General features: G+C 29.9%; 1 protein-coding gene across 1 annotated transcript in view; it reads left to right on the top strand.

Moving 5' to 3' along the window:
- dar1 (dendritic arbor reduction 1) overlaps positions 1-21,655 on the top strand; it is a 54,784-nt gene extending 33,129 nt beyond the window's left edge. Inside the window, exons 2-6 of the mRNA XM_070642008.1 lie at positions 7,550-7,718; positions 7,974-8,716; positions 9,173-9,623; positions 15,005-15,064; positions 20,239-21,655. Of these exons, the coding sequence (XP_070498109.1) occupies positions 7,550-7,718; positions 7,974-8,716; positions 9,173-9,623; positions 15,005-15,064; positions 20,239-20,426 (1,611 nt within the window). The 3' untranslated portion in view covers positions 20,427-21,655. The remainder of the gene's footprint in view (positions 1-7,549; positions 7,719-7,973; positions 8,717-9,172; positions 9,624-15,004; positions 15,065-20,238) is intronic.
- Positions 21,656-23,597: the final 1,942 nt, after the last annotated feature.

The raw sequence follows: 23,597 nt of genomic DNA, 5'->3' as shown, positions 1-23,597 counted from the left end.
TATTTTTTATGCCTTATGTCGTTGAATATTGCCTCATTTAATTAAAATAATTAATTAATGTAAATGGATTGTTGTCATGAATAAACGACATCGTGTATGAAGAATGCATGTAGATACATTATAGGCATACTGTCTGTTCTGTGCTCTAGAATGTGTCATATGTGTACTTTTCTCATTTTTTATTAGAATAAATACAGTATGTACGTACAATATACATTACATGCGATGATGCAAATAAGGTACTAAAATTGAATATGAATTTAATAATGTAAGGAGTACGGGTGATTTATGGGTGGATGCATTCAAGCGCATTCAAATGGGGAGGATTGAAAAAAAAATAAAAGGAAGCTTACAAAATAAAAAAAATTACAAAGGTCCTCGAGTTATTGATCGAGGGACTAAAGCGCATTTTTGTTCCAGCGATTAGTAATTGATTAGTAAGTCACTCCCAGACCTAAATAACAAGATCCAGTAGGATCCAAATCACTCCCAAACCTAAAAAAACAAGATCCAGTAGGATCCAAATCACGAAAAAAAAGTTTCATATAAGATATTAATAATTATAAACTAATATTTTTGAGATTTGAACTCACGACTTAGCAGTTCTTAATTTGTTCTTCATTTCTACTTGATTCGTATGGAAATAAACTGTAGCAAAACGAATATTTAAGTTTCTGGATTCTTTTGAGGGCTGGACAGATCAATCTGTAACATTCATTTCCCTAAAATACAAAGAGAATGCATTCAAGATACAGAAAGACCACTGAGGTACCTAAAAGCGGTTACTTTGTCTGTAGGATTTGCTATAATTTAGTTGGGGATTATAACAAATGCTACAGACACTGAGATCACTTTTAGATCCCTCAATGGTCTTGCAACTCAAATTATCAATTTCTAAAATCACCAGAAATATTCATTCAATCTTCCTGTACACTATGATTTTAAATACAACATCTAATTCTAACCACACAACCGTTTTTAAAGGACATACATAAACATTTTCCTATTCCATACCTAATCAATCATACCTTGTTCATTCTTACAACAATAAAAAACTCTAAATCAAATTAATTTTAATCGAAAGCTTTCCAAAATACCTAAAAAGCACACCTCAACAAAAGAAAATTCCACAACATATTGATACATGGTCTCTAATTCCATATGATCCAAGCTAATCAATTTTCAACGAAACAATTCACATGTGCTCCACACCTTCCGTTCGAAAAAATAAAAATATTGAATGAAAATATTCTAAAAATGGTGTGAATTATGATCCAATAGAACATTTATCCTCAGTCTTTGAAGTCTGAAAGTTTCTAATCCATATTAAATGTTATTTGTATGCATTCTTAACATTAATTTTTATTTTTTTGTCGAGCTAATCTATGACAATAATAAAAGGCAATCATGCAGTCAGTCAAGCATGCAGATAGAGAAAATTGATTTGTGATTTACAATTAAATATATCGTGAGTGTTAAAGGTATTATGCGATAGATCTTTATAATAAAAAATAAAATGAAACGAGTTTAAATTTATCTCAAAAAGTTTTGACATTGAAGTTTAATAAAGCACAGAAACAGAGAGAAGTGAAATCATTAATTCAATAGATTCTATGCTATTATTTCTATTATTCTTTATTATTATTATTGTGAGTATGCGCACAACTTGAGTCATTCCAAACAAGCAAAAATATGAAATTAAATATTTTTAATAAATTAATCTAGAACATTCTTATCTCAATTACGATTTGGTCGCGACTACACAATTTGTGAGGCATTTAGAATAGTGAGCATTAAAGAAAATAATAAATTATTCTACACACTCCAAGGATTTATTTGCTTTTGAGTCCGTGTTTAAGGCACACTTTACATGCATACATCACACTCCCGAAAGCTAAATGCTTACCGACTGTGATTCGAAAATGAGAATTGAGAATAATATGTCCAATGAGTAAGGAATTAAATGGAAAAAAATATAAAGTTGTGACTAGCATAGAAAAGAATTTTTTAGCATTTAAGCTCCATCAAGGTTTAGAATTGGAGCTGCTTTGTCTTTGCAACTGTTCTGGACATAGGACGACCAAAAATGGTTGTTTTGAGGCTTGCTACAGGGTTTAGATTGAGGATATAAAGAGTTTAGGTAGACAAAACATGCAAAAATCGTTGAAAATCGAATTTACATCATAAAATTGGTACTGAGTGGAATTTGGATTCACTTTATTGAATTACTTACTTCCTTGGCTGGGACGCACATGGAATAATTTATGTTGCTTTATTTTCTCTCTTCTATCAAGTCGTACAAGGTCAGGAACCTTCAAAATACATTATTAATCAAACCTGCAACATACTTACTTCCTTCGATGACCGTACAGATCAGCTGCGATCCATGGTTTCTCTCAGTTAACGTCTAAAACTAGCTCTATCAATGACTACCCTTTGCAAATTGCCAATACCAACCTCCAGCATATCCAACAGCATATGCGCTTTAATGCTTCATTCTACCAGAACAATTACCTCACAAAACTCCAATATATCTCCTATTATAAGTAATAGTTTGCATGATTCGCATTTTACAAGCTGTGAATAACAACAAGTAATGTTCACATTTTGCGAAGCAAAAAAACAACAGAGTTATAAATTATTTTTGCACTCCTTTGAGTTCCTCGCCATCAATAATGTTATATTGTATATAGTAACATGCATCTATCTATCTATCGATACCAATATGTAATGTTCATAACATGAATGAATGGGAGAAGAAATGTAAAGAAACAAAATCAGTTATTGATATTTAATTAAATGTATGGATTTGTATTTCTACATCTATTAGACTTCTGTTAACAAATAGCACTTAAACATGACATTTCCATTAAATGATTTTTATTTTTCCTTCTACTCTTTGCCTGTATTTAATACATTTTATATAAAGCAACTTTAAAGAGATAAATTCATGCATCACTCGTGAAATGGAAATGAAATTGGAAATAATAAAGTAAAAGTGCTGGAAAAAATTATGATTGAAATGCATTTTCTATTAAATAAATTCAATTCGATTGATTTCTTTCAATTTCTATTTTATTTAAATGGATTTTCATCTCTGTGTCTGGCGCTACTGGAATTTATTCGTGAGAATTTATGCAGACTTTGTTGAATTGGTTCGAAGAATTTGTTGAGAGCTTAATGAGTTTTCATATAATCAAATTTAAGATCCAGGAAAGGTGTTTTGAGGCTTTCTTGAGAGACTTACCCGACAGACACAAATGAAGAAGTCTCTGGTATGGAGCTGACTCATTTCGACAGCCATATGGACGTCAAAGTAAGCGGTTTCTATTTGGAATTGATAAAAGAGGTTTGGCGGAACCTTTGAGGCTCCTTGGCAAAGCCTTCTTTATTTGTGCCGCTTGGGATAACATTTATTGATTTAAAAATGAATTTGGTCTCTTCAAGCAACGCTCCTTCTTATATTAATGCTCAAAACTAGTGTTCAAGACATATTTTGACCTGATATTCATCCTAAAACTTCCTCAAGCACCAATAAATTTAAAATCTTATTTTGTTTCAAATTTAAAGCCTTTAATTAACAAGATTCGCAATTTATTTCATATATCTCCTCTTCCTACTCTTAAAGCATGTCATTAAAATTTACTGAAGTAAACAAATACTGCAATTTGCCATTATTATTTCTTTAAGACAATGAAGTTTGAAGTCTAAATTAAAATTGAAGACATAATTTTAGATTTAATGCAAAAAAGACCTGCTTCTATATTTGGTAGTCAAATTATATAGTTTGCTTGACATCTTAATGAGAATTTAAATTGTAATTTGTAATAAGATCATCAAAAAAATATATTTAATGATGACTTTATGCTTGTGATGAAGGATTTGAAGCTTTGTGATCATTTACAGTTTCTATAAAATTTTACTTGCTGGACTAATTTGGAATTTTCAACAATTTAGCAAATTTATAAATTTTTTCAATACTAAAATGTCAAAAAATTGTCAGATTTGAGGTCAATGGCAACTGCTTTCAAAACTATGACATAAAAATCAGTCAATAAACGCACAAATGCTAAAACATCAGAAAAATTCAATCAAATCAAAATAACTTGTCAATTTAAATTTTCATCAAAATCCAGCAAATTCTAAATTGACATATTTGATTCAATATTTATCATAAATATTAAATATTCTACATCCGCATACTCTCAAACATACGAATCGTTAGCCAATCAGATAAAAGCAAATGCCTTCATGTCTATTGATTTAATAGTTCTAACAAATTGAGAGAATTAAAAATTAATTAATTATTTAATAGGAAAGATTGAAATCTAGACAAAATAAATGAAAATCGTGAGTGAATGTTTACGAATGTCTGGGCTATCTGGTGATCTAGAACAGTTGTTTTGCTCAAAGGGACCTATCACCTTTAAATTAAATTCTGACAAATTTTCATGGAAATGTTTTGCATATTTTGTAATGATATAAGTTGTGGAAATGGGCGGAAATTGAGGAATTGTGGGTTTACTGTTGGAAATTTGATAGAATTTTTGGAAATTAGTGGCTTGATTTGTTGAAGATTTACAATTTTGATGGAAATTGAGTTTGGCATCTTATAATTTTTGTTTGACAAATTACCTGAGTATTTTTGTGTATAGCAAGCATGTTAAACCTAATCTCAGGACCTAGTCAGTCATAAGTACGCAGCTAGTAGCTCTCAAGTCCATAACTGCATCAATAGACCACGATTCAATTACAATTGAGGGTTACCACACAGTGAAAGGATCTTGACAGCTTAATTTGCTCCAATTTTAATTTGATAATTAAAAAACCCACAAAAAAAATCTCAAAATTGCAGCAAAAAATCATAAATCTCCAAATAAGCACATAAGGAACAGCAAAATTCGTTAATTAAAATCTCAAACATAAAAATTTATTCCATCAAACTTTTACGCCTCTCATTTAAATCCTTGAATCTTTCGTAATTAGAAATGACAAGTCTTGTGAAACATGAGATTTTTATATATTTTTTTTTGTTACATTCATACATGAAATGCTTCTGGCAATTCCGATGATTTTTAAATTGCCACCTTTCAAAACACAAACAAGCCTGAAACATTATTAATTGCAAATAAAATTCATATTTTTCAAAAATACAAAAAAATTGGCATAAAAAGCCTCAAATTCAATATCATGACATGAACTTTTCAGTCTCGCACTCTCTCGGGCTATTTGCTACAATTGTGATAGAGATTATATAAAAAAAATCTGCTAACTGTTACTCGTTCATTATAAAATGAAAATTTTGCCATGGAATGTCGTCGTAAAAATGCTTAAATTGAATTTATAATTTACTTCTGTTATATTATCGCGGTTCACATTTCTATGTATATTATTTTATTTTTTTAAATTAAGAGTATCTCCACTTCGATATTATTGCAGCAATAAGTATGGTATAAGCATATAGCATAAGTTCACTATTAGTGATGCTGATGATGTAACAGTTGAACTTTTTCCAATCTGCATCACACAAAAATATTTAATATTGTAATATTTGTGTACTGTAATAGCACAAATGTTATAGCAGTAGCAGAAATGATAATGTAATGATCGCCTAAACAATATTTTAATATACACATGCATGCATATCTTTGATTCGGAGGCATACTTTGTGCTGTATTGGATGGTGAAAGAGTTGATGCTGTTGGTTTGTCTGGTGGATGATGTTGAGTTGCTTTTGTGTCTTATGAGACTCCTGTAAGCCTTGACAGACTCCTGAGAGCCTTGACAGACTCCTTAGAGCCTTGACAGACTCCTGAGAGCCTTGACAGACTCCTTAGAGCCTTGACAGACTCCTTAGAGCCTTGACAGACTCCTTAGAGCCTTGACAGACTCCTTAGAGCCTTGACAGACTCCTTAGAGCCTTGACAGACTCCTTAGAGCCTTGACAGACTCCTTAGAGCCTTGACAGACTCCTTAGAGCCTTGACAGACTCCTTAGAGCCTTGACAGACTCCTTAGAGCCTTGACAAACTCCTTAGAGCCTTGACAGACTCCTTAGAGCCTTGACAGACTCCTGAGAGCCTTGACAGACTCCTCAGAGCCTTGACAGACCCCAGAGAGCCTTGGCAGACTCCTGAGAGCCTTGTCAGACTCCTGAGAGCTTTGACAGACTCCTGAGAGCCTAGACAGACTCCTGAGAGCCTTGAAGTCTTCAGAAACGCCTAATCCATCACATAAATTTAAACCTTATTTCCTTACTTCCCTCAATTTTTGTGCAACATTTATTTCTTCTCTAAATTACAATTTGCCCTCGCGATGCAACCGCATTTTGCTGCTGATTATTATTTTTTTCTCCTTCAATACCAGATGGCTGAAAAAAAGCAACAAAAAATGTAAATTTAAGAAGCAATGAAGAAAAAATGCTTCATTCAAATTGAAAATGTTGTAGGTAATTTAGAGGAGGCACAAAGTGAATCGAAAAATATCAAAATCGTGACCACAATTTTTTGCACTAAAGACAAGTCAAGTTTCACTTACAAATTTTTGTTAAATATGTTTTTTAAAGAAAAAGATTTTGTTTAAAACCGATTAAATTGAAAAGAAGTGAATATAAAGTTAAATAGAAATGAGGGAATTGGTTAACATGACAGAATCAATTTTAAATGTGTAAACAAATAAAAATTTGAAAAAAGTTTAAAATTTGATTGAAAATTAAAATTTAAGAATTATTTAAAATTAATTCAAATTTAAAATTTAATGCAAACTTAAAAATTAATTCAAGTTAAAATATGAATTCAACTTTAAAATTTCATTCAACTTTAAAATTTGATTAAAATTTTAAATTTATATGAATTTAAAAAAAAAATTAAAAAGTGTTTTAAACTTTAATTTCTTTCAAAAAACTGTAAATGTTTAAAAAATTTAAATTTCAAAATTCAAAAACTTCAAAAATTAAAACAAAAAATTCAAAATTAAAAAAAATTTAAAATTTAAAAATCATCGACATGAGAACTTTAAAACTCCATACTTATCCACATATATGTATCATCTAATGAACAAGCACATGCAGTCAGCACAAGTTATATTGCACCAATCAACATGTTATTTAAAATGTGAAAATTAAACTCATTTATAAGCCACAGTAGCAAAAAAATCAAATGGAGATGAAAATTAAGTTTTACCATGGGTAACTAACACATCATAAAACAATAAAATTAAGCATTTAAGTGTTAAATTATTCATGAGATGCCAAACAGAAGAGAAAAAAAAAACAGTAGCTAGTTCTAATTTTCATCTCAATGAGATGTCAGTGTTTAAGAAGATTAGGAACAAAGTGGAATGTCATGAAAATTATTTAAAGCTGTTAAAGTTGATTTTTGTTTTTTTTTCGGATGGCTAATGTACCGTAAAATTAGACATGACTGATAATTACTCATTTGAACCTTTTAATAAATTAAGTAAAAATTCAAACTCTTTAACAATTTTTAACAATTTCTAAACTAATTATATTTCAATTAATAAAATTCAAATTTTTTGCTCTATTTCCACAGTCAACTGACATTGAATTTCGGCATGAACTGATGAATCGATTGAACAAACTGGATACGGATGTTGAATTGGAAATTCTTCCAAGTCAGCAAGACACATCGGTATCACCATCAACAGCTGTTTATGGAGGAAGTTACGAAAGTTACGGAAATGTCAAAGAGTATTATTGCGGTAATAAACATTTTTAATTGATGATTTAATTAAGAAATTGGAATTTTTGAGACATAAGGAGTCGGTTGGTGATGATGTCATGCATTAGCTGTGCGATACCTCAAACACAGCACTAAAACTCTCAAATTCTGATGCACAATCATTGCCAAATGTCTTCTTAATCTTCAAATATCCTCAAAATTCCATTTTATATCACAAATCCCATGCAAATTCCAGTTACGATCAATAAAATCTAATATCCATTTATTATTGCAGGTGCGAAGAGAGAGCCGTCATCATGTTCGACGGAAAATGAAATCGATCCATTTTTAAGGCCGCCACTGTGGGAAGATATAACGAGTTCAATACAGAATATAGATCCGGAGAATGCCATAATGTTAAGTGCATTGACTGGTGCAACACAAGTGAAACTTGAATCTTCTGATGATACATTTCTTGAGTCTCTATCATCTCCTCTCCTTAGTCCGTTAGAGATTAAGACCGAGAAGGGATATTATAATCATCATCATCATCATCAACATCAGCTGCAGGCCCATAATAACAATAATAGTAATATAAATAATAATAATGTTAATGTAATTCAACTGAGTCATCTAGGTCATAATCATAGTAGTAATAATAATAATAATAATAATAATAATAATATTAGCAACAACAACAACAACAATTCATATTCAGTACAATCACATTATAACAATCCACAAGCTCATCCGAACCATCAACAGTTAAACGGCTATCATCATCAAGATTTTAACATACATCATGGACACGTGCCGCAACAGCAGTATTCAAACAACTACTATAATTGGCAGCAAAACAATCATCATCATCATCATCATGCAACAGTGCCTGTAAATCAGCAAGCGACTGTATATGGAAATAACAAATATTCGTCTGCATCTCAAAGCAATTTATGTGCTCCAATTAGTCGATTGATGTATGTACCGCCCTTGACGCCGCCAAGTTCGGATCCTGGTAGTCCTGGTAATTCCATTCAAGTGAGTATTATGTGATGAATTACTATTGTAATGAGATATAATAATGGGAGGTGATTATGACTTGTTATGTGTGTGATTTATAAGGAAATTGATACTTTGGATAAAATTATTGAATTATTTTTAACAGCTTTTTGAGATGCAATTTAGGTTAAGATCAAAATTTGAACGATTAGATCAAAAATTGAGAATTTTGATCAAAGTTTGAACTTCAGGATCAAAATTTGAGCTATAGAATTAAAATTTGAACTTTAGAATCGAAATTTGAACTTTAGAATCAAAATTTGAACATTAGAATCAGAATTTGAACACGAAAAATCAAATGAACTACTCAAAATCCGTATTAACTTCTTTTTAATGAAATTACATCACACAATTAACAGTTTCTCAATGCATCAATCCCTAAATGATTAATTGTTCATTCACGTCAATCTCTTTTTGTTTTATTCGATTTCTCAGGGTCCCCTAAGACGAACACCACCTCCGCCTTATCACATTCAACAACAACAGCAACATCTCATGCAAAATTTAGCTATAAATAATAATAATAACAATCAATCATCACCTCAGCTCTCTTCACATCATTTACATCATCAACATAATCCAAATCAACAGCCTTCGAATGCTCCAAGTCTTACAATATTAAACAATGGTAATTCGAATGACAACAACAATAACTTGAGCAGCATAAAAAGTGAAAATACAAATAACAACAGCAATGTCAATAGTAACAATAGGAATAATAGTAATAATAAGATAATTATAAAGAAAACATCAACTACAACTATTACCACAAATCATTCATCAATAATATTAACTAGTTCGGGTGTAAAGACAATTGTTGGAAAATATAATCGAAGAAATAATCCTGAATTGGAAAAGAGACGCATTCATCATTGTGATTTTATGGGTAAGTTGATTATTAATAAATACTTTTCACTTTATGTAAGACTTCTTTTTTTGAGGTTATGTAATGGGGATCGAGGTTATGTGGGCTTTGTTAATGGATGGATCTCAATATTAAGTTGGATTTGTTAATTCTTAAGATATAACATGGAGATATAAGTTTTTAAAATTTGTTTGCAAATTAAAACTTAAAGTTCAAATTGAAAATCTATATTTGAACTTAAAATTCAAAATATGAAGTCAAATCTGAATTAAAAGCTTAGAATTTGAACAAAACGATTAAAATTTGAACTAAATGATCAAAATTTGAACTAAACGATCAAATCTTAAACTCAAATTTGAACTAAAATCTGAGAATTTGAACTAAATGATCAAAATTTGAACTAAATGATCAAATCTTGAACTAAAATCTTAGAATTTGAACTAAATGATCAAAATTTGAACTAAATGATCAAAATTTGAACTCAAATGTGAATTTAATGATCAAAATTTGAACATAAAGGTCAAAAACTGAACTTAAATTCAAACTAAAAGCTCAAAATATGAACTTAAAGTTCAATAATTGAATTATTGCATTTAAATCTATATTTCCAATTCAAAACAACATTGAACTGCACATTTAATTTATAAAATCAATACTTTTTGACTTCGATTTAAAATCACCCATAATCTTCAACAAACATTTCAATTATCTCCCCAAACCAATTTTAAATTCAATTCCACAAATCTCACAAATCGCCTCAATTATTTTAATCTCCATTTACATTATCTTCAGCTTTAAAATTCATTACATTCATACATAATACACAATAAGACATTTCTACACATGTTTTATCAGCTCAAGCTCTAAGATATGCAGCATATCTCCCCATTCAACCTGCCATCCTTTGCGTAATACGAGAATGAATTATATTGCAATTAATTGCAATGCACATGAATGAATGCATCTCGTGCTGTGCTAAGGCACAAAAGCAGAATTAAAGAGTGAGAGATAAAGGAGAAATAAAAAAAAAGAAAATTTTCACACAATTAAATGCCATACAAGCTAATAGCTGACATTAATACAGCGGCACATACACACAATTATTACGAGATGCTATCGAATTGCAATTATATCGATAAAATTATCGAAATATTTTTGTGTTACTTATTGCCATTTATGTATCGTGAGGAGATTTTTTATACTCTTTACTATGTAATGTTTGTTTGGTATTTTAAAAACTGTATGTGACTAAATGTGACACAACGATCCGTGCTAAAAAGGCCATTTTAACATGGGAAAAAATTGCAATGTAATGTGCATTAAATATCTTAATATCAAGTCTATTCTTTTAGTCTTATTCACAACCTAACTCAATCATATAAGTAGTTAATTTATTGGTAAAAAATAAAAGATCGAAGGAGATTTTTTTATGCAGCATCACGCTATATATCTTGAAAGAATATTGTTGCAATGAGGCTATGAATGGCAGATTGAATGGATTTGAGAGGATTTAAGTAGAATTGAAGCAAAAAGATACTTAACTGAAGCTCATAGAGCTAAATTGAAGCTCATAGTGCTGAATTGAAGCTCATAGTACTGAATAAGATGCTAAAAGTTTTGGATTGAATCAAAAAATGCTAAATTGAAACAAAAAATGCTATATTAAAGCTCATTGCGCTGAATTGAAGCTCATAAAGCTGAATTGAAACTCATAGAGCTGAATTGAAGCTCATAGAGCTGAATTCAAGCTCAGAGAGCTGAATTAAAGCTCATATAGCTAAATTGAAGCTCATAGAGTTGAAATGAAGCTCATTAAGCTGAATTGAACCTGATAAAGCTGCATTGAAACTGATAGAGCTGAATTAGAGCAAAAAACTGCCAAATTGACCCAATAAAAACCAATTTTCGCTAATATCCCTCAATATAATCCAAAAATTAATCCGATTATCGCGATCAGCCAGATCACTATTTCATCATTAAAGCTTATAACTCATAATATCCTCTAAAGGCCTCACGTCAACTTTCAAATCAGACATTAATGAGAAAAATTACTTCTTTTCATCGAATAAATTCTCTTCATCTGCTTTATAACAAGCACCTTACATATATGATATGCCGCAGTCAGTCAAAGACAGTAATGAGAACTGATTTGTTTCGTATATTTAATTTAAGCTTTTTTCACATTTACAATTGTCTAATCATAAAAATAAATATTTAGTTAAACGAAAGCGCCAAAGAGAAACAAAAAAAAAAGCTAAATTAAGCATACGTTAAAAGGTATATAATGCGTTTCCATTCATACATAGCCAAGGAATACTTATTGTATAGATGTAATACTTACTGTACTATAGAAGTTAAGTATAGAAAAATGAGAAGAAAAGAAAGAGAAATGTTTAGTAGCAATAAACATAAAACGTGCTCAGCATTTTGTGGCTGATTATTTTTTCAGCATTTTTTTTTTCTGTTTTGTTTCAATATTCAATAATCATATGTGAGGCTCTTTTTAGTTCTGCTTTTGAAAATAGATTTTTATGATCATTTATTTTATTTCTCATGAGTTTTTGCTTAGAGATTTTGTTTTTAAAAAGGCCTTTTATCGCTAGATATATGTAACGAATTGTGGATTTACAGGAAATAATATTTGAATGATATTATTGTTACTTATGTAAAAGCTTGTGGGACTTATGGGAAATTGAATGGAATTTTATGCAAATTTTTGATGAAAAAAAATGAATGAAATACATACCCTAAGGACCTAGTCAATATATCCTTCCAGATCCTTCCTGATACTCCCTAATAACCACATTTCAAAACTTCCTCAAACTATCCATTCCTGACTTAATATATCAAGCTTGAAAAAATTCCTTCACATATCGCAATAATAAATGCTCATGTCTTATTTTTATCTCCTTATTTTTATCGACAACGTTCATTAAAATTTTTATTTGCAAATTATCCATACTTAATTTCATACCTCTAACCCCAAAATTAATATTCCATACATACAAGAAATAAATATTCCTGGACCAGCCCAATAAAATAAAACTAATAAATGTTAACATGTAATTCTAACTGTGAATAAAAACACCAACTGGATTATTAGCTGTGTCAGAATAAGGAAAAAATAATAAAAATATTTGAGATTATTTCTTGAAGATTAGAAGATCAACAGGTCTTATGACTAATTTTTGGACTCTAATAAAAATTCATTTTCTCATATTTCTGACATATATTTATCATATTTGATTTGATTTGGGACCTAACGCGTAAAACTATACACAGCTGTGTATCAATTGTAATTACATTTATGTCAATCAATTAAATCGAACAATTTTTTTTCCGCATTTGTAATTTTGGATTTTGTTTATATATTATTTATAGGGCAATTGTTTGTATATTAATCAAATCAGATTAATCCAATGTAATAGCAGGAATCGATTGTGTAAGCGGAATTTAAATTGAAATCATTTTGTTTTTTTTTGATGATTCATAAAAAAGTTGAGTGGATTTTAATGCGGATTTAATAATTTGAAGTAAAGTTGCAAGCCCTGGATGCGCAGAACAGCAATTTTTGGCTCAACAGTACTTGCTTGCTATCCAAAAACGGCTCTCGAACCTAAAATCATCAATTTCATATCAATAACCTTGCCTCAATTCATTCAAATCTATTTTAAAATCTGCATCTGCAATTGACCTCAAACTGGTAGTTTTTCAGTAGTCTGCATCCATTATTCTGATTACTCCCCTTCTTGAAAAATGCAGTAATTTACATTGATTTAATAATAATTTTAATCATCATGCCAATCACAATTTTTTCAATGTTTCAAAGGAATTGAATGCGCTTTTGTGTGTTATGTGACCTATGGCATTGCGAAAAGATAATAAGGCAGTAAGCTCGAAGAGAAAAAAATTTACGAGAGCAATCATTAATCCAAAATTAAATCCCATTACAGAACGATTTATCAAACCTGACCTCGACTGTAATATTCAGTCGTTTGTTTGAGATATTTTTCAACTTTTTTTTTTTTGAAAGCATAATAGAGAATAAGAAGTAAATGAGAGACACAAAAGCCCTTTCTATTCAAAAAAAATTGAGTCAAATTTATATGTCACAGATGTGTGTATGACTTTACATTGTTGAAGAAAACTGGAATTTTTTTTTATTTTATTCACTTCACTTCTGACTGAATCATAAACAACATTGCGCACGGCCGATTAGTCACAGTCAATGTTAATTAAAATTGAGTCTCTTTTTGCCTTTACCTTTGTGTTCGGATTTGTGTGTGCATTACTGTATGTTTGTGATACAGATTATGTCAGGGGTGGATGGATAAAAATGAGGTTATGGTTGGGAATATTCAGCAATGTGACTTAATGTAGGTGCTTGGAGATTCCCAAGTAATGATGCAATAATGCTAAGGTTAAGCTCGGAAGGAAGAAATTGAAAATGACGAGTTAAATTGCCCTGGTCTGTCCAAAATAGCAGATCTGCAGCATGCAACCGAAAACTGGAGGTCTGCGCATCAAAACCTAGAAAATACAGGCCTGTAGTTTTTGGTCGAGCCCCATTTAACATACTCCCTAACCTCATTTCCCCTAAACAAACCTAATCCACTCCAAATCCCCTAATCTACCATATAACCTCTCCATAACCCCCTTAAACTGCTCCAGTTTATCCATTCTAATTGAACAAATTTACAACTCACATTTCCATGTTATCCATCATTAAAAGCATAGCGATATGATAGTAGCTTTAGGCTAATAAGTGACATGACATTCAATGTGATTAATTTCATTGAACATAATTTTTTTTTAAACTGCTGAGAAATTAACAGCAGATTATTTCATTATAAATTACTTACTTTGCGGCTGATCATTTGCTTACTTGCTGTAACTTCTTATTAAAACCAAAACGCGTGTCTCTTTTTTGCCTTCTTTCTCTCCTTTACGATCATTTTCATTTCGTTAATTTCGTCAGTGTCTCGGTCAACTTATATTATTTTTGGTGGATATCCAATGCATATTTAGGCTCATATGTGGAGTACATAAAATTGATCACTTGGGAACATAAGCGATTATTAACTTCTTATTTAATGACTGACTTACATGTGTCATGTCTTCGACTTTATAATCCATTTACTCGATGACAAATGAACTGGTCGATTAATTTTGAATTGATTTTTGGTGGTCAGTTTCGGTGGACGGTTTTTGATGTGTGGGAATATTTTGGTTGATGGAGATTTATGGCGTTTAAGCAGCAAGTAGGTCAAAAATTGACAAAAATACATGAAAATTTTCAAAGCTAATTCGATCCAAAAATCCACTTTCAATTTCAGTCATTCATTAATTTTTATCAAACTTCATCTAATTCATCTCAATTTCTTCTTCCAATCTCATTACAGGTTGTAACAAAGTCTACACAAAGAGCTCTCATTTGAAAGCACATCAAAGAATTCATACTGGTAAGTTCGCAATAATTTTATTAAATTAAGATCGCATGCACATGCTTCATGACAAATTTCGATCATAACTGATATTAATCTATGGCAATATACATGAGAAGTCTTGTGCTGTGTCTATTGTGAATTATTATTTCTCAATCAATTTATGTCTTTTTTGCGATCTTTTTATCGCATTTTGTTCCATTTTATAAAAAAAGTCTATTTGAAAATAGTTTAAATAATGGCAAGAAATGAAATCAGGCAGCAGTGCCAGCAGGTCGGTTTGGAACGAGTCTATTATACATGAAGACAGATACTAGCAGCAACAGCAACAACAACAATTGAGTTATGAAATTGTTTCTCTTAAAATTTACGGCTCATTTTAAGTATGGCACACGCATTTCATTCTCTTTTGTTCAGGCACAAATTCAATGGAATGGAAATAAGATATGAACGATATGAGCATATTCAGCCACTGCCGTTCAGATCTCAATTGCGATTGTTTCATTTAATAAAATTCCAACATCAAATTGTGCTCGTATCGTGCTGACCATTAAGCGCCTCACATTCCGTGTACAAGTCATGCCTTTTAGCAGTTTGCTGCTTATTTTATTTTTTCGTTCATTCAGTTGGCTCGCTTAACTCTTGACATGATATTTAACTTCCTCATCTCATTCACTTTCAATTTCGCTGTTTCTTTTCTCGTTTTTATCTTCAGCTGTGCTTCTTTTTCATGCTTAACAAAAAAAATACTTTTTTGAATCTCGATATTCAGTGCATAGACATTCATTACATTGAGATTTATTTGCGGTACAATTTTATATCAATTTTGATATCACATTTGACTTTATGTATTACTGAATGGACTCTGTAATGGAACTAAAATGAACGGCAAAATGTGCAGCAAGTTGAATTAAAAATTGCATTTGAACTCGGATTTTTAATTAGGTTTTGAAGTTGTTTGTGTTGATAATTTTAGATGCAGTTTGACTGCTGGATTAAACTAGAGTTATCAACTGTGAGTATTAACCACAAGTATGCGCTCTATCCGTTCCCAACTCAACCAAAAATTCAATTTCTTCTTTTCCTTTTTAAATTTCTTCAAGTTGATTTGTGATAATTAATTAATATTGTTAAATGTCAAATGTGAACTATTGCCAGAGCATTTTCATGTTGTTTTCCTTGCACAATCACAACATTAATTAAAAATAAATCTCGAATTTACTTTTTCTTCTCTCTCTTTCTTCCTCATTCTCGTTATGTCCAACAAGCAAATGAAATTTGAAATCGAACTGAATTGCTTGCTGCTGATTTTAATTTGATTTTTGTCATAAATTAATTCAATCATTCAAATCAATCATGTTATTCGTGTACTTATGTCACTATGATTTCTTTCATCTATTTCTCTTGATCATTGCTTCTTATTAGTTCTGTGAGACTGGAAAGCTATTTGGTTCAGTAGCAGCGGTAATGGTTGAAATATGAAAGGAATTTTTCATTAGTTTTATGAGCTTTTTGGAATTTTGAGACTCGATTTTGAATGATTTTAGTAGAATTGACGGAAATTGAAGGTTTGGAAGATGACATGCACTTGGAGAAGACTAACTGACAAGGGTAGCTTGTTATAAGCTACTCACTGATTAATCTCACAATTCGCACCTCAAATCCATTTATTCAACATATAAAATCCAGCAATTTGATCCAATTTCCAATAATATGTTCAACATCTCACAACATGAAGATAAAGAGCAACAGAAAGTGAACATAATTATGTCTTTATTTGAACATGAAAAGTCTTTCAAATGGATTAAAATGTTCATAGACAAAAACAGCCAATTATTAGTCAGCAAAAGTGTACAAAGCCTAATAATAATTAATAGTTCTTGGCAAATACAGCTTGTTTGAGTGATAAAAATCACTCGTACGCCTTATTGAGAGATAAATTTGCAGCTTTTTTTGCTTCCTTTTTATTTGCAATTTTTCTTGCACTTTTCATGACTTTTTATCAATGCCGGCTGACTTGAGTTGACTTGGTTCGGTTGTTGATTGGGTGCGAGAAGAAAATATCAAAGGAATAATTAGTATTCTGTTAATGTTTTACACTTTGCAGCTACAGATTAAAATTCATTTCTTATTTTTTATTTAATTTCTACTCTGATAATAATTAATTTTATTTTTAATTCGAGTACTAGAGATGAGGATCCTTACTGCATTTTTCTTAATTTTGGGATGTTCCTTCATTGTTTATGTATTTGACAAAATGTTGATTTCTTTGAATTTAAAGGATTTTTTCCTGGATTTTTTGAGACATTCTTGAAATTAATTTTTCTAATTTTAATCAAAACTCAAACTCATTTTCATGAAAAAATACAACCCTTAGTAATGTCTACAATCAACAAATGATGAAAATTCTATAAAGTTAATGCTCTGAATTCAAGCTACATGAATAGTTATGGAACAACTTTTATCACTTTTAATTGCAAATAATAAAATAAATGAAAAGTAATAAAAATTTTAAAGTCGATTTTAACGCATGTAAAATGATAAGCGAATGAATTAATTATCGCGACTTATGTCTTAGTTTCTCACTGAGCTGCTCATAGATTCATTTTGTCTTTAAAATTCTCTGGCAGTTTTTCAATAATTCTATTGAAATTCCGATCTAAAATGCACTCAAGTCACAATTTCCAATACCTTTCCAACTTGATTCCATATTTTTATAACTGAATAATTCAAAGCAGCGTCAATAAAAAGGCATTTAACATCACTTGGTGTAAACAAACATTGCAGTCACTTCAGCATCTCTTGAGACATCAAATTATGTCCATAAGTGTGAAAATCTTGTCCATTAAATCGAAAAGCAAACGTAAGTCATAAGAAGGAAATGGCAGAAGCAGAAGCAAGCAGTAGAAAATGAGCTTAATTAGATTGGACATTGATGATAATTTAAATTAAGAAATTTGCATATTTTAACACCTCTGCAATGACGATAAACATAAAGCCGATAACTAATTAAGTTCCAACTTGCCATCAAAATGAGACAAAATATTGACTTGACTAATTTGTTGACTATCGAGCATGTCCAAAAATATTTAAATTAATTCCATTTCAAATTAGATGAGAATCTAAATAAGATGAGAAATGGAAATGAAGAAATGACCACAAAAAAATTTGTGAATGAATTTCGATGAATGAACTTGTGCCTGAATATTTCAAACCTAACAATGGTCATAGAAAAAAATATATTTTGACATTTTTATCGCATTCAAAAAATAAATAACAAAAAAATAAAGAATTTTTAATGCTGATTAAAAGCCAATCGAAAAAGTAAATGAGAATGAGACACACAGAGAATTCGATGACGGTGACACTGTCCATCCATTGAACAAACACACCGAAATGGAATGAGAGAGAGAGAAAAAATTATCCCAAAATTTACGATCTTTTCATTCACACTTGTTCTTCTTTGTTGTTTGGTTTATATTAGGAAATGTGGTCATAACTTGTGGACTTAATAAGGTTGAATATTGAGGATATGGAATATTAAAGAATATTTTAAAGGAATTTTTGGGAATTTATTTTTTTAATTAATTAGATTCAATAATATAGCGCTGTTTGATCTAATTTCTGTTTCTTATGCCAGTTCTAGTCAAAATTCAAAAGAATGTTCCAAAAAATCAATTTTTAAGCTTCAAAAAATTCTTAACTCTTGAGTTCAAAATGCCACTCATCCTTAACACCACTCAAACCTTCTTCATTACATCTCATCTCATTAACTACTCTTAAATTCAAAAGTGTGCTGCACAGCATCGCGTACAGGTTAAGTGGAATTTCATTTACACTTAATAATGTTCGACAGTCTCGCACATGCTATACATCTATACTCATTATTAATACTCGACACTTGACTTGTTGGATAAAAAAAACTCGATCAATATAGAAACAAGACAGTGAGAAGAATAAGAAGCAAAAAGAGGCATTAAGCGAATCTCAAATGAGCTCAAAAGAAATTCACATAAAGGAAGTCATAAAAATACTAAAAAGTTAATAAATTTTCAGTTTCAATCATAAACATTTTCATTTAAATGTGCAAAAATTGATGACACTTGAGGACACCCAAAGCGTTTTTTTGCTACTAAAGTAAAAGAAAGGCGTTTACGTTAAAAAAAATAACATTAATTCAGTAGCGCAAAAACCGCAAATATTAAATGAAGTTTTTTTTCACATTGTTCGTTACGATTTGATGAAGATGAGTAAATGAAAGGCAAATAATGAATGGATGAGATTAGTAATGAATGACAAAAATGATGAAAGAAAAGAAGAAAAGAAGCTTCATTCATAAAAAGTTGAAGTAACGGAACACTAATGTGTAAAAAATAGTTGTGGATTGTTAGGCTAATGAGAGGTATTAGACGCAGAATATTTTTGTAATTTAGGGATTTATTTTGGATTGATGGGTGAGTGGCTTACGACTGTAAATATGGAAATTGAGGGATATCTGCTTGATGGTGATCTATTGACTGATATCTTACTTACTTACTTACTGGCACCATGCTCCGACTTGGAGCCTAGATTGCTACAAAATGCCTTCCATCTGACTCTGTTGCTGGCTGTATCACAAAGCTTGTACAAATTCTCAGTTTTGACATCTAACTGGCATTCCTTCATTACCGTCCTAAGCCATGTTGCTAGACTGATATCTTGGTATAGTTCAATTAATATGGTCCATATGTACAGCATAAAGATTGCAGTTGCTCAAAGATTGCATTTAAAAAAACATATTCAAGTCATTAGTCAACTCAGCTGCCGTTTGCATCACATCAGAAGATTTCATAATCCTCTCTAGCTGCGCCTCAAATTGATAAGATCTCAGCTGACGCTAAATTCCATAGCTCCATACTTGAGCATCCCTACCATCTCACTCAGTCCGACAAAACTCCATACAACCCAATCACCTCAATTGCCACCTAGAAATCACCATAAAAAAAATTGAATGAGACATTCCTGTGGTTTTGTGTATTAAAATATTTACTTCTATTGCCATTTATTCATTTGTAGGCTACAAATTTTAGTTGAATACACACAATCGAGTCATATGAAGTTGATTTTGTCATGAAACTTAAAAATATATATTATTTACATTGTTGCCGTCTTGATGACTACAAATAAATTATTTATTTTCTTATATTTTACAGGTGAAAAGCCGTATTCTTGTCAATGGCCGGAATGTGAATGGAGATTTGCACGTAGCGATGAATTAACACGCCATTATCGAAAACATACGGGTGCAAAGCCATTCAAGTGCGTCGTATGTGAGAGATCATTTGCCCGTAGTGATCATTTAGCACTGCACATGAAACGTCATCTGCCGAAAAATAAATGAGATCGAATTAAAAGGAAAAACTTGATGAGTTAATAATATAAAAAAAAGATTACTTTGTGAAAGAGACACGACACAAGAGTCAATAAACCTTAATGAAGAAGAAAATTCCAAAGCATAAATATATAAATAAAAAAATACATATTTAAATTCCCATCATATTGCCGCGCTTGAATATGTGCCCGAAATATAAATTATCATATAAGAGCAGAGTCAGCCTACATAACTGTTTGTATTACCAAATGCATATCCAATAATATTCCAATTGATGTTTATTTTTATCATTCAATCACAAATGCATACCAAATGAATCTGTATTACTGCCTCTGTAAAAATAATAAAAGATTTTTTTTTTTAATATTAAAGTTTGAGAATTATCAAGAAGCATAAATGCAAAATGTACACATCCAATCGAGTAGTTTCTCTTGAGTAAATATATAATGAACTGCACAACAGTAGCTAGAGCTGCTGCAGCACTAGAAAAAAAATTAATTTCATGCGCATTATATTGTTTCAGTTATGGAGTGTATTTTTACGGAGTGCGGTAGAATGCGATGAATTTAATGGAAAATATGTTGAAGTGCTTAAGTTTGGTCACTTTGGGGTGAACTGGAGATGAAGTCTGAATGCTATATCATTCAAGAGGATGAATCTTTCCTTGAAGAAGTCGTGGCAAAGGTCAAAAAACTGAACTCAGAATCAACTGCCTGCAGCCGACTGCAACACTAAATTAGACTCACATTAGATGTACCAGCCCAGTTTTTATAATGTCTTTAGTGACACTTACACAAATTATTCCCATAATTTACAGTAAAAATGCACTTCATGTCCACCATATAATGCCAACTCAACCATCTCACCAAACTCGTTTCCATATTAATTTTTTTTTTCTTTTTAAATGCAGGTAGCAATATATCTTGAATGTGTCAATATTTGTGTTAAATAAAACTTTTTTTTATGTTTCTCATTTGAATTTTTAATTTAAAAACTATGAAGAAAAAAAATTATTTTGCTCATGGAAAAAATTGAAGAAGTTAAAAAAATTTATAGAAATAAATTAATGATGATGATGACGTTGTTGACGTGTCTTATTAGAGTAGATGAGACAAATATTTTGTGCTTAGAACAAAAAAATTTAATAAAATTAAAAAATGTTTTTTGTGTAGAAAATGGAAATCACCAAAGAATTAAATGTTCAATCTTAAAAGGAGACTTTTCTTCGGTTTGTGAAAAAATATAATGAATTTTTATAAAAAATAAATTGGAATTTTGGGGAAAATTTGGTTGAGAATTTGAAAATCTTTATTTAAAAAATTAAATTTAAATTTTTAAAAATGTCAAATTTCAACAAAATTTTCCCAAACAATCCAACAATTAAAACTGCTTCATGAACTTAAAAACTACATAACTTAACTTATAAACAAATAAATTGATGTTAGTTAATGTTTATAATGTGTGTGATGAACTTTTTCAATTTCATTCTTTTACAAATTAAATTTTAAATCATCCATAAATTCTGAAAATTTATCAATTTTAAAGAATTTTACAATCAAACCTAAATATTTACTTCCTGGTGACCAAAAAAAAGTCAAACTAATTAATTTCATGTTTTTAAATTCATTGACAAGTTGAAAGCAAGGAAGAAGCCAAAATTAAAGCGCAAAAATTGCAAAAATCTTCGACTCAGCACGACTCGACTAGCTTTGACGTAATCCTGTTTAGTTAATGAGCTAAGCTGCATGAATATGCTTTGAATGTCAAAATATTTGAATTCCTATCACTCAATAAACGAATGAGGGTCAATTAGTATCGAAATTAGCAAATTAATGCAGTATAAAATCAAAATTGTTTATGTTTAGAAAATTTAATAAAATAATTTGATCCCTTGAAATGATTTTGAGAGAATTTGATGCTAAATTTGAAAATTTTAAAGTTTTTCGTCAAATTTCACAATTTTGAATTTGAACTTTTAATTGAATTTTAATTAAAATATTCAAAAAAATTAAAAACTGAAATTAATTCTCACAAAATCATCATAAGGATTTTGATTCCAAAGATAAATTTTGATGCCTTCATGTTGATCATGATACAATTAACAATTAAATTTGTTTGAAAAGTTCAAACATTTCAAATATATTTTAATGGTAATTAAAATCTAAACAGACTTCAGACATGATTTTGAACTTATTAATGAGCTTTTCATGATTTACAAAATGCAATGAGTTTTGATACATTAATAAAATTGGTTGTTTTTTTCGGGACTAGGAAGTAAATTGCTAATGTGTGATTGAATATTTTAAATGAAGTTTTGAGTTTGATGTTAAATGGTCATGTGAGTTGTGAATAAGATTAAATGAATTTTAGTTAATCATGATCTAAAAATGAGCAGGTACTTGATGAACTTTATTGGATATTTTTATTGCTGCTTAATACTACTACATGACTCATTTGATTAAATCAATGACTTAAAAACCATAAAATTCTATAAAATTGATGAATTCTTCAGCTACTTATTTTTTATTGCTACATAAATAACTCAATGTAAAATGCACAAACATTTAAAATTAATAATGGACTATGCGAGATTTTGATAATTTTTTGAATTTTTAAACTTATTTAATTTTCAAAATTTGTTAACAATTTAGTTTTGAAATTTGAACTTTCATAATTCTTAAAATTTAAATTTTCAAATTTTTAAAACAAAAATCTCAAAAGAAACAATAATTCTTGATTAAGAATTCAAATTAAATTTTATTTCTGTTCAAAATTATTAATTTGAACATTAATAAAAATATTAAGAAATCTTTAAAAATTCAAAAAATTTATCAAACCCCCAGAAGTCCCATTAAAGCATTAAAAAAGACACCACAAACAAAAAAATAAAACAATGATTCATTCCAAATCACTCTCCAAACATATATCCATTAATGTAATTGATAAAATTTAAATATAGCAACAAAAAAACAAAAAATAGAAAATGTTCATGAAAAAAAATGATGTTACCATGTGTTGTGTAAAGAATTTTTTTTAATTAATTAAGTTTTAATTTTAGGTTTTACAAACATCTCGCACCTATTGCAAAATTTATGAAAAAAAAGTTTAAAAATAATTTTTGTGTCTATTATTTAAAAAATTAATATTTAAATTTAGAGCAAATTAAGAATAATCGTGTTC

The sequence above is a fragment of the Chironomus tepperi genome, unplaced genomic scaffold (genome assembly GCF_022539635.2).
Source record: "Chironomus tepperi strain 1889 unplaced genomic scaffold, CSIRO-AGI_Ctep_v1 contig_261, whole genome shotgun sequence".
NCBI lineage: Eukaryota > Metazoa > Arthropoda > Insecta > Diptera > Chironomidae > Chironomus > Chironomus tepperi.
This window is presented reverse-complemented; position numbering and strand designations above follow the sequence as displayed.